This window comes from Nerophis lumbriciformis, linkage group LG05, assembly GCF_033978685.3.
Source record: "Nerophis lumbriciformis linkage group LG05, RoL_Nlum_v2.1, whole genome shotgun sequence".
NCBI lineage: Eukaryota > Metazoa > Chordata > Actinopteri > Syngnathiformes > Syngnathidae > Nerophis > Nerophis lumbriciformis.
Genome location: NC_084552.2, coordinates 24,869,345 through 24,882,426, shown reverse-complemented (window position 1 = coordinate 24,882,426; position 13,082 = coordinate 24,869,345). Strand labels below are relative to the sequence as shown.

Genomic DNA, 13,082 nt, shown 5'->3' with positions numbered 1-13,082 from the left:
TCTATATGTTATAGTTATTTGAATGACTCTTACCATAATATGTTACGTTAACATACCAGGCACGTTCTCAGTTGGTTATTTGTGCCTCATATAACGTACACTTATTCAGCCTGTTGTTCACTATTCTTTATTTATTTTAAATTGCCTTTCAAATGTCTATTCTTGGTGTTGGGTTTTATCAAATAAATTTCCCCCAAAAATGCGACTTATACTCCAGTGCGACTTCTATATGTTTTTTTCCTTGCTTACCATTTTCGGCAGGTGCGACTTATACTCCGGTGCGACTTATACTCCGAAAAATACGGTACTTTGTTAAAAACGTTTGAGAACCACTGTTGATGAGGAGAAAGAGGTGGTTGTTACCACCCAAACACTGACCACTAGGAGTCATGTGACACAATTGTCTGAGGGGCACGTAGTAGAAAATGGATGGAGGAGTGAAGTGATTAAAAAATATGCTTTGAAAGCCATGCTAGCACACATACATCCAGAAATGATAGTCCATCAAAAGGTCAATTAGATGTTTTACTTGATGGCGGCCATGCTTCCCAACCAATCTTGCTCACATTTTCCACACATAAATGTGCCACTAACTTGTACAGAGATGTGGCTAAACACTAGGGGTGTGGGGAAAAATCGATTCGAATTCGAATCGCGATTCTCATTTTTTAAAAATTGCTTTTTTTATTTATTTTTTTATTTTTTTAAATTAATCAATCCAACAAAACAGTACACAGCAATACCATAACCATGCAATCTAATTCCAAAACCAAACCCGACCCAGCAACACTCAGAACTGCAATAAACAGAGCAATTGAGGAGACACAAACACGACACAGAACAAACCAAAAGTAGTGAAACAAAAATGAATATTATCAACAACAGTATCAATATTAGTTACAATTTCATCATATAAGTACTTAAAAATCCCTCATTGACATTATCATTAGACATTTATATATAAAAAAAAAAAGAACAATAGTGTCACAGTGGCTTACACTTGCATCGCATCTCATAAGCTTGACAACACACTGTCCAATATTTTCACAAATATAAAATAAGTCATATTTTTGGTTCATTTAATATTTAAAACAAATTTACATTATTGCAATCAGTTGATAAAACATTGTCCTTTACAATTATAAAAGCTTTTTACAAAAATCTACTACTCTGCTTGCATGTCAGCAGACTGGGGTAGATCCTGCTGAAATCCTATGTATTGAATGAATAGAGAATCATTGTGAATCGGGAAAAAATGGTTTTTCAATCGAGAATCACGTTGAATTGAATTTTTTTTAAATTTTGAATCGATTCATGACCCCAAAAATCGATATTGAATCGAATCATGGGACACCCAAAGATTCACAGCCCTACCAAACACCCTACATTTAGTGTATTGGTGGAGCTGTATTTAAATTTTTTTATAACCCTATCATGAGCAGGAAACGTTGTCTCTCTCAAATCTTCACTGGATGAGGCCGTGTGTTTGTTTTAGTATGCAAGTTTATCCAATCAGCACCACAGAATGTGACACAAGGTAACCTAACTGTACTTTTCTCGCGCCACACTGCATTAATCTAGTCTTATTTTCACGGTTATTATAACGTGTAGGGCACACGTGCATCCCCTTTTTATTTCTTTCTTTAATTGGCTCCCCCCCTTTCAGCCAAGTTGGCCTTTTGAATAGCAAACGAGCAGGCAAATGTCAGCACGTTTACTACTGCCTTGTCGAGTTGCCACTTGAAGATGGCCGTAGCCTTTTGATGGCGTCAAAGACACGCTGACATGATAGGGTAAAACACTCTCTTTAAGGGGAGATCAATGAAAGCAATCCATATTTATGGTATGGCATTGTGCAGAGGAAGAAGGGGGCGAAAGTAGGTGGGTCAAGACACATTTTTTCGAAGTAGCGCACTTGTTTGTTTTTCCCCTCCCTTTCCTAAAACTAGTCTGACAATACCTGAGGGCCTCCAGGCAATTAAACAAATGTACTTCAACACGTCTCACTAAACTGTTACAAGTGCTTGTCACATTGTACTTTTTAATGGTTATTATGCATTACATACACAAGTGATCCTATGCGTGTGTCATTTGCAGGAGATGTCACTAATGGCTTTCCAAACGCTGCTCTTAGAGTAACATTTAATGACAAAAATGACAATGATGCGTTTGCAGCTCCTTGCAGAAAAGAAAATGTGTGACTTTTCCTGTCAGGGCATGTTGAGATCTGAACTTTTCTTTGCTAAGAATCATCTCCATGCTGGGAAATGCATTGTTTGAAGGACACGACTTCAACCAGTAGAAAAAATGCAGAACGTGCCTTCACTTGTAATGTTTATTACTCCCAACATCTCGACTGGATCCGCCACTAAGCAAGAAGGGTATGTGTTGACACTGCTGGGTGTTAGCTTCTTACCTTTTTAGAATAGAAGCTTGTTTGCTTGCTTTCTAGAATAGAAGGCAAGATTTAGACTTAGACAAACTTTAATGATCCACAAGGGAAATTGTTGCACACAGTAGCTCAGTTCCAAAGGATGGAAAGGATAATGCACAAGGGCACAAAAAGAAGGCAAAAACAAAAGTTATGGAGTACAAAACCCAAAACCAGTGAAGTTGTCACGTTGTGTAATTCATAAATAAAAACAGAATACCGGTACAATGATTTGCAAATTATTTTCAATTTATATTCAATTGAATAGACTGCAAAGACAACATATTTAATGTTTGAACTGAAAGCAACATTTTTTTGCAAATAATCATTAACTTGGAAATTAATGGCAGCAACACATTGCAAAAAAGTTGGCACAGAGGAATTTTTACCACTGTGTTACATGGCCTTTCCTTTTAACAACACTTTGTAAAGGTTTGGGAACTGAGGAGACCAATTTTTGAAGCTTTTTAGGTGGAATTATTTCCCATTCTTGCTTGATGTACAGCTTAAGTTGTTCAACAGTGGTATTTTAGGCTTCATAATGCGCCACACATTTTCAATGGGAGACAGGTCTGTACTACAGACAGGCCAGTCTAGTACCCACACTCTTTTACTATTATGCCACGCTGTTGTAACACGTGGCTTGGCATTATCTTGCTGAAATAAGCAGGGGCATCCATGATAACGTTGCTTGTATGGGAACATATGTTGCTCCAAAACTTGTATGTACCTTTCAGCATTAACGGTGCCTTCACAGATGTGTAACCCATGCCTTGGGTTCACAGATGCTGGCTTTTGAACTTTGCGCCTATTACTATCCGGATGGTTATTTTCCTCTTTGGTCTGGAGGACACGACGTCCACAGTTACCAAAAACAATTTGAAACGTTGACTCGTCAGACCACAGAACACTTTTCACTTTGCATCAGTCCATTTTAGATGAGCTCGAGCCCAGCGAAGCCAGCAGCGTTTCTGGGTGTTGTTGATAAAATGCTTTCGCCTTGCATAGTAGTCTTAACTTGCACTTACAGATCTAGCAACGAACTGTAGTTACTGACAGTGGTTTTCTGAAGTGTTCCTGAGCCCATGTGGTGATATCCTTTACACACTGTCGCTTTTTGATGCAGTACCACCTGAGGGATCGAAGGTCCGTAATATCATCGCTTACGTGCAGTGATTTCTCCAGATTCTCTGAACCTTTCGATGATATTACAGAACGTAGATGGTGAAGTCCCTAAATTCTTTGCAATAGCTTGTTGAGAAATGTTGTTCTTAAACTGTTGGACAATTTGCTCACGCATTTGTTCACAAAGTGGTGACCCTCGCCCCATCCTTGTTTGTGAATAACTGAGCATTTCATGGAAGCTGCTTTTATACCCAAGTATGGCACCCACCTGTTTCCAATTAGCCTGTTCACCTCTGGGCTTTTCCAAATAAGTGTTTGATGAGCATTCCTCAACTTTCTCAGTCTTTTTTGTCACTTGTGCCAGCTTTTTTGAAGGCATCAAATTCCAAATGAGCTAATATTTGAAAAAATTAACAAAGTTTACCAGTGCGAATGTTAAGTATCTTGTCTTTGCAGTCTATTCAATTGAATATAGGTTGAAAAGGATTTGCAAATAATTGTATTCTGTTTTTATTTACGATTTACACATCGTGCCAACTTCACTGGTTTTGGGGTTTGTAGACTAAAAATGTACCATAGTAGCAATATAACATATGTAATATTTACATATAATATATACTGATATATTATAGTTGATATAATACATATAACATATCCCAATTACCATGTACAATATTACAGTATATGTCACAGCTGCAGCATAAAATAGAGAGTTGATCCAGCCGAAAATATACATTATAAACAAAGAGAGATAGCTAACATAGGAGCGGTCAGGTAATAGACAAATATCTATTAGTGGTGAAATTGAACTACTGTATTTTTCGGACTATAAGTCGCAGTTTTTTTCATAGTTTGGCCGGGGGGGTCCGACTTATACTCAGGAGCGACTTATGTGTGAAATTATTAACACATTACCGTAAAATATCAAATAATATTATTTAGCTCATTCACGTAAGAGGCTAGACGTATAAGATTTCATGGGATTTAGCGATTAGGAGTGACAGATTGTTTGGTAAACGTATAGCATGTTCTATATGTTATAGTTATTTGAATGACTCTTACCATAATATGTTACGTTAACATACCAGGCACATTCTCAGTTGGTTATTTATGCGTCATATAACGTACACTTATTCAGCCTGTTGTTCACTAGTCTTTATTTATTTTAAATTGCCTTTCAAATGTCTATTCTTGGTGTTGGGTTTTATCAAATAAATTTCCCCCAAAAATGCAACTTATACTCCAGTGCGACTTACATATGTTTTTTTTCTTCTTTATTATGCATTTTTGGCAGGTGCGACTTATACTCCGGTGCGACTTATACTCCGAAAAATACGGTACTTTTCTTTAGCAGATAAATACTTGTCATGTAAACTCGGATTCATTGAATTTGTCTTTTTAAAAACAACTTCATTTCTTTTCTTTTTTTTAATCGAGTGTTGAAATTGTGTACTTTGCGTCACCTTCAGTATCTCTGCTGCAGTGTTTCTTGATTCAATAATAGTCCTTTTTTTTTTTTTTTTTTTTTTTTTAAAGAAGAAGAAATGGCCTCTCAAAACACCCTTTGATCAGGCCGGACTACCCTTTCAAATCCTGCTGTCCCGTCGCCATGGTTACCTGGAGACCTATGGTTATTGCCTGAGCACTCACATTATTCTGCATGTATGAACCAGGTGCAGCATCGCGTGTCGGGCCAGGTGATGGCGCTGAAGATGAACATCCTGGCCAGTAACCGGGCCAACATGCTCAGGGAGGTCCAACTAATGAACAGACTGTCGCATCCCAACATCCTCAGGTAAACAAAGCAGTTCTCAATTTACTTAATTTCCCTTCTTTGTGTATTCGTTGTGTTGAGGGTTTGTGTGTGCCGCCTCCAGGTTCATAGGAGTGTGCGTCCATGAAGGGCAGCTTCATGCGCTTACGGAGGTAGGATACTTACGCAGCCTTTGCTATGGTACTACTATACAAGGTATATCATGTATATACTTTAGCACAGTCAGATTTACTATCTACTGAAAATGAGTTAAAACACAAAAAAATAAATAAATAAATAAAACACAGGCGTTATCGTGTAAATAGCTGGCAACACCACCTCACAGTGAACATGTCCCAACTGTGTCTTTGTTTAATGTGACCCCTAAAATATATATCCCTATTTAGGTCATTTTTATGTCACGGTATAGTATTTCTTTCTTAAAATTGTGTGCGCACGAAAGGACAAGTTATGTACGAAACAACAATTATTTTTAGTACCAGTCCTGCCTTTCGACAGTGAGTATTATAAAATCATGTCTACACATGAGTTTAGAGATGGTATCTCATTTCTCAGTGTCTGTGGGACTGACAGGCTCCTTTTTTTTCTATTTCCTTTTTTTTTTCATCACTTCTTGGTTTTGAGGTAACATTAAAACAGTGTGTATACTGTTCCTCACGCCGTGTCTTGAAGTGATAGGTCGGAATAGACATGTTCAAGGCACTGGTAATGACTTGTTGGCGGCATGTTTTGCAGATTAGCCTACAATTGGTTGGTGTCTGACTTTTTAATCCAAACAAAGATGTTCCCTTTTCCTATTTTTACCACAAATTGCTCTGAGTTTTGTTGGTTTAGCATCCATTGTGGTCTCTGTCAATGCAGTGTTGTTGACATCTCTGCCCTGCAGGCTCTCAGTTTTTTTATAGGCCTTAATCACTCTTTCAAGTGATACAAAAATGCTACTGCAAAGTAGCATCATTGCTGCAGTTACATTAGCCGCAGCCCAGACATCAAATGACCATATAAACAATAGAGAATTTAATCGTACAATACATTGTTGTATTACGATTTTGGCTGATTAATTGCATTCTGTGTATAGTTAACTCAAAAATAATCCTGGTAATCGCAGATATAATTTTTTATTATTAATAAGTGTACTCTAGACAGATCATTTTCAATTTTTAAATACCCTGACTAGACAATTAGTTTGCTTTTAATAAAATGCTTTCTTTGACATTATGCTTTTTTTTTTTAATCTGCTCAACACTAAGGGCAAACAGGCTTTTAATGAAAATTTGAAGAAGTACCTGCAGTGCCTCGGTGTCTTGCCAGATTTTGTAGGAATACAGAATTTCAGTTCCTGCTATAGAAGCACTCTCCGAGGAGGAGCTACACCATGTTTAGATACCACTTTCACGCATTAATAGCAAAAAATGTGGATTGTTACAATCATGGTTTTTTCATATAACCTGTGATATTACTACCTGAATAAATGCTTCTAATATTTACATTACATGTTGTACAAGTTAATGGTCTTCATATCATTGCATGACAATGTTTTAACCTTCTTTATTTATTAATTGTCATATTCAGCTTTCTAAACACCATGTTATTGAGGACCATTCACCAGAACCTTTTTCCAAAAGAATATGCACTTTATTTAATTTTGCCAAACAATGTCCCTCTCTGTATCCCTCAGTTGGTGTACTAACATTTATTTAGGTAGAAATATCACAGATAACATTACAAAACATCTTTGAGAAAGCATGATTGTAATGTAAGATGATTTTTCAGTTTGTTACTGTAGTTATACCAGATGAGACGCCTTGCACTATTATTGTGAAGCCGCAATTTTGTGATTGGTTGGAGAAAGGGTGTGTTGACATGTTTTTGGCGACGTGACAAGAATGATGAATATAGAAAAGTGACACTAGACTTCCTGCCTACCGTCTTTCCTTTCTTATTGGAATCTTTTTCTACGATGACATCATTGGTGGATGTTAGAGACCTTGCATTCCCTCTCCTTCCCTCTGCATGAGTATGTCATATAGGTGCTGAATGGGTTCAGGTCTGGAGGAGACTTACTTGTCCACTTTATCATCTTCCTGTTTTTCTACAAGACACTTGTGGCCTGATTCACTAAGATCTAAATACCTTGCGCTAAACTGTGTGTGCAATCTATAAAATAGTGTGTACTATTAGTGGGCGTGTTGCATGCGATTTACTATGAATGCGTGTGCAATTTGAAAAGTGGTGCGGACCGCATTATTTAAATGAGGATTTTTGCGTGTACTATACGGGGCATCATTACATAGACACACACTCTTTTAAGCACATTCATGTTACCATCCATCCATCCATTTTCTTCCGCTTGTCCCACCATGCTCCTACATATGGCATTTCGATATGTTTTCAAACATGCATATGGGCATTTAAAAGTAGTGATGAAGTGCATCTACAATCAACTTTAAAAAAAGAAAAAAGATTTTCTTAACAGCTGAAGGTTCGCTCATTTTAGAGAGGCTGCTATTACTTCTCAAGACACAAATTATATTAGAAATATTTTGATAATATATATTCTGTGGAAAAAACAAACAAACGTCAATAAAAATAAAAAATAAAAAAAAACTCTAAAGGACACCAGAGCGAACCAAAACGCATCTATTGAATTTGTTTTAATCAGCCATTTAGTCTTCTGGCATCTATAAAATGATATTGCTGAATAGACTATGTATAATTATTTCTGACTGTCCAAAATGTTGACACACACACTTAGGACAGAGGGTTCTCATCTGTGCCTCAGCACTGATCCTGTAGCTGTGTGTGGAACTGTCAGCTAAATAAAACGCAACAATAGTGTTCGCGAAAAAGTGATGAGTGTTGATAAATCACATTGCGTGTGCTAAATATTGTTCTGGCCGTTTTGATGATCAGCATATATTTTGCATATTAAGACACATACGCAAAATGGATTGCTAGCCTTATTCTGCTTACTTAAGAGACGCAATCCACTTAGCGCGAGCAAAGCTGATCGACTAAACATGTGCAATCACGTTTGCATGTGTTTTTAGTACATGCAAACCTTTAGTAACTCAAGCCCTTGGAAGTGTACTTGGTCTACTTATGTTGGAAAAGCAGTTTCTGCTTCACACTGTCACAATACATGTTAGAATACACGCTTTCTCTCCCTTGACCACAATACTAAAACCACCATGCTTAACAAGCAAGACACCCATATCTTGCTGCTCTAGGGTTGTCAGTTTTTGAGTCAATATTGGCTCTGTTGAATTCTTTCTCACTGGATAGTAAATCTATACGGACTACTCTAAGAATATCTTAATTTACTTTCAAAATTACTGTCCTTTGACAAGATATTTTTATTTGAACAATGAGTATTTGTATTATTTTTAATGGAATGTGTTTTGATGATTTAGTACATCAACGGTGGTAACTTGGAGCAGCTGTTGCACAGCGACATTTTCCTGTCATGGAATGTGCGTATTGGCCTGGCGCTGGACATCGCCCGCGGCCTGCGCTACCTGCACACCAAGGGCATCTTCCACAGGGACCTCACATCCAAGGTGAGCAGCGCACGCATTTGTGCAGAGGGGGTACTCGCGGTGTCCATACATGCGTGTTAGGCGCACATAAGTGCATGCTAAGCGGAGACCACTGTGTGATATAGGATTTACTGTAAATGGTGTCAGTCATAGCACTAACAGAAACCTGCTTGTAATAAATCCAGCTTGTCCTGAATCCCTCTTGTTGGTAATGCTGCTTAGCCACTGAGGAATTTCCCATGATGCCCCTCTTGTGCTTCTAGTTCTAAAATGGTTACACAATGTTTATTTCATGTTGAAAGGGCTCATTATTTTTGTTTGATGACAACAGTAGCTGCACTTTACACCCGTAGGGGAGCTCTAGAGCAAAGTGAGTAGCTGTAAATCAGACATTTTAAGGAGGTGGGTCAAAAATAGAGGCTCTATAGCAACCTTGTCAAGCATGTCAAAATGAAAATGCCGTGTGCAGTGACAAACCTTTAACAGCGGCAGTAAAAGTGATTTATGTGTGACGAACTCTGACCCTCTGTGCAGAACTGCCTGGTGCGCTGGGAAGGCGGAGTCTGCTCAGCCGTGGTGGGAGACTTTGGCTTGGCGGAGAAAATCCCGGATTACAGGTGTGTGTGTGTGTGTGGGTGTGTGTGGTGTGGCCCTTTCAGCGTCAGTCCATGCGCAGCGATAAGTCATGAATGCACATTCCGTCACTCCCCTCTTATCGAAACTTCCTGCCATATCTCACCTGCTTGTTGTCCGCTCCCTTTCCGGGTGAGATGTGCTCCTGTCGCACCCTTTTTGTGAAACTATTGTTGAAACTGAGAAGTGTCAATATTTAAACTGCCCCTGTTCTATATTTTTGACTCGTTGCCAGGTTTTCTTGCCCACTGGCATTTATGTGGCATATTTTATTGCAACTATAAATGGTCCTGCAGAAGCACAGTGCCACGCTGCAAGGCTGACAAGGAACTTAGTTAAAATACTTCTTTACTGAGATGAATAAACTGTGGAAGAGTAGTTAAAGCTGCTATGTCACGCTTAGGTAGATGCTCGCGTTCGATCATTGTGGCCCGCCCTCTACCTCATCCAAACATCAGGACATGCCCGAGGAAAGATATTGGCAACATTTTATTCGGTCCATGCAGAAGTTTTACTTCCAATTGTGAGAAATATAGACCTTTATTTAAGAAATCTGCTCTCCCAAATCACTAATGCAAATATAAGATAGCTGGTGGTGTTCTTGTTCTGATTTTTGATTTGAAAAAGTTGCGAACAGCCCCTTTAAGTTTTAAAGGTTCCATATTACAGTACTTTCATCAAAGGTCCAACAATAGTGTGTTGCTTGTGCTTTATTTGTGTCAAACAACAAGTTAAAGTTAAAGTACCAATGATTGTCACACACACACTAGGTGTGGCGAAATTATTCTCTGCATTTGACCCATCACCCTTGATCACCCCCTGGGAGGTGAGGGGAGCAGTGGGCAGCAGCGGTGGCCGCACCCTGGAATCATTTTTGGTGATTTAACCCCCGATTCCAACCCTTGATGCTGAGTGCCAAGCAGGGAGGTAACGGGTCCCATTTTTATAGTCTTTGGTATGACTCGGTAGGTTTGAACTCCCAACCTACCGATCTCAGGGCGGACACTCTAACCACTAGGCCACTGAGTACAAGTTACATCACATGGTTAACCTTTCACAATTCAACATGTAAAAATATAACCTTGGAGAAAAATGTAATTTTAAAACATTTGTATGCACGTACAACACCTAAGACCTTTAACATATCGGTATGTGGTATTAAATTATGGAATAGATTAAGCAAAAGAAATCAATGTACTAATATGATCCAATTCAAGAAACTCTTCAAACTGAAGTGTTTACAAAGATGAAGAACCATGATAAACATTCTGAATGTATTCCATCCACCCATTAATTTGCTAGATAATCTTATTTATCTCACCTTATGAAATAAAACTTATTTCACAAATTATTATGTATTTATTTTTAATGTTATTACTTATGGAGTTTTTGTGAATAAATTGAGACCAGAAGTGAACAAAAGTGTTGGCAGCTGCTATGTAAAGGAAAAGGGGTAGGATTAAATTAGCTCTGCTACTTCCTACTCCTTTTCAAACATGTTGAATAGAGAAACTGGAAATTGTGATGCATCATGTTGTATGCATGCATGTTCCAAATAAACTCAACATTTTGGAAAAGGAGTAGGAAGAGCAAAGCTGATTTGATTCTACCCCTTTTCTCCATGTGTCAGCGATTTACTGATGTTTCTTCACTTCCTGTTTTTTTTTTCTAATACGTAAAGAAATCAAATTGAGACCCCTGCTCTAGGGACACCATAACTGTTAGAATGTCAATACAAAGTCACTTTTCCGTAAAAGCGCGCCTTTTTTTTTTTTTTAAGAAAAATGGCTTTTTGTCACTGCCTTGGTGACCCCGGGTGGCCTAGCTTGTGCTTGTGCCCAAGCCTAATTGTGCCAAGTCCATAACAGTACTTTTATGTCCTTATCGCGACTTTAATAAAGCGCTTTACTTCTGTAATTTATTTTCCAGTCAAACACTCTTGTGTCCTCGAGGCGAGTGCTATCTGCAGATTGTTGACAACCTGCCTCGCATGTTTGTGTTGGAGTGACACAACCGCAGCGTTTGTGTTTGTGGCATGGCGGGGGAGGACGGTAGATGGGGGGTGGGGGGGTTGGGGGAAAAAGTCCTCCAAATAAGGTCAAACTATTCCAGTCTGCCTCTTTCGACTGCTTTGGTGCTTCTCGCCCGAGCCCAGTAAGTCACTCATCATTGACTTGGTTTTTAAACTCCAAGTGTTCTTCCTCTTCCTTTCCTGTCCCCACTTCTCCAAATGGTGTTGACACTGGAAACCGTGGCTTCGCTGCCATCACTTTTCTGCAGTATCATAGCCTGCATTAACTGATAGAAATAGCACAGAGAGGAAGTGTCTGCCAGCTGTGTGTGTGTGTGTGTGTGTGTGTGTGTGTGTGTGTGTGTGTGTGTGTGTGTGTGTGTGTGTGTGTGTGTGTGTGTGTGTGTGTGTGTGTGTGTGTGTGTGTGTGTGTGTGTGTGTGTGTGTGTGTGTGTGTGTGTGTGTGTGTGTGTGTGTGTGTGTGTGTGTGTGTGTGTGTGTGTGTGTGCATGTGCTTGTCCTCACACACACTTTCTACTTCCTTTTTTTTTTTTTTTTTTTTTTATTCAGTTAAGTTGCACAATTTCTCACCACATAACACATTTCACTCACTATAGCAAGGCTGTTAAATAAAATGTAATCAATCTTCCTCAGGATTAGAAAGACAAGGTTTATTTGAATAAAACATATTAAAATATGTGCGGAATTGTTTCGGAATGTAATTGTTTATTAGTCATCTGTCACCATCTTTTGTCTATTTCTCTACAGTGATGATGTAAACCAGGAGCCTCTGGCTGTGGTGGGGTCCCCCTACTGGATGGCTCCGGAAGTGCTGCGCGGCGAAGTGTACAATGAGAAGGTGCTTACATACTTCTGGTTTGACTCACTGTGTGATTGTTGGAGGGTTGGTCAAGGTCCATAGTGGGTGTGATGGAGGCACATTCAGCAAGTGAAACAATATACATGTGATATCTATCATTATGTTAAAGCCAAATGGGTAGTTTAGTTATGCAACAAATACACTCATTGACTACATTCACACGAAAGGGTATGATGCCAAATTTGAATGTCTTGTAAAATGAAAATTTTTTAAAGTAGGTGTTCACAATACCAAAGGAATGTGCTACTTCTGTGTATGTCTAAAGCAGGGGTAGGGAACCTATGGCTCTAGAGCCAGAAGTGGCTCTTTTGATGACTGCATCTGGCTCTCAGATAAATCTTAGCTGACATTGCTTGACACTATAAGTAATGAATAATTCCGCTGGTAATCAGTGTTAAAAATAATGTTCAAAATATAAAACATACTCATGCGTTTTAATCCATCCATCCGTTTTCTACCGCATCTGTTCAAGAAGTCTCATTAACGGTAAGAAGTAGAGATGTCCGATAATATCGGCCTGCCAATATTATCGGCCGATAAATGTGTTAAAATGTAATTTCGGAAATTATCGGTATCGTTTTTTTTATTATTGGTATCGTTTTTATTTTATTTTTATTTTTTATTAAAACATTTTTAATTAAATCAACATAAAAAACACAAGATACACTTACAATTAGTGCACCAACCCA

The 13,082-nt window shown here is 38.5% G+C and overlaps 1 protein-coding gene across 4 annotated transcripts in view; it reads left to right on the top strand.

Annotated features, from left to right (window-relative positions):
• tesk1b (testis associated actin remodelling kinase 1b) overlaps positions 1–13,082 on the top strand; it is a 62,462-nt gene that overhangs the window by 22,597 nt on the left and 26,783 nt on the right. For all 4 annotated transcript variants that reach the window (XM_061961019.2, XM_061961018.2, XM_072913176.1 and 1 more), the window contains 5 exons: positions 5,230–5,351; positions 5,434–5,482; positions 8,744–8,890; positions 9,404–9,486; positions 12,282–12,372. In XM_061961019.2, the coding sequence (XP_061817003.1) occupies positions 5,230–5,351; positions 5,434–5,482; positions 8,744–8,890; positions 9,404–9,486; positions 12,282–12,372 (492 nt within the window). The remainder of the gene's footprint in view (positions 1–5,229; positions 5,352–5,433; positions 5,483–8,743; positions 8,891–9,403; positions 9,487–12,281; positions 12,373–13,082) is intronic.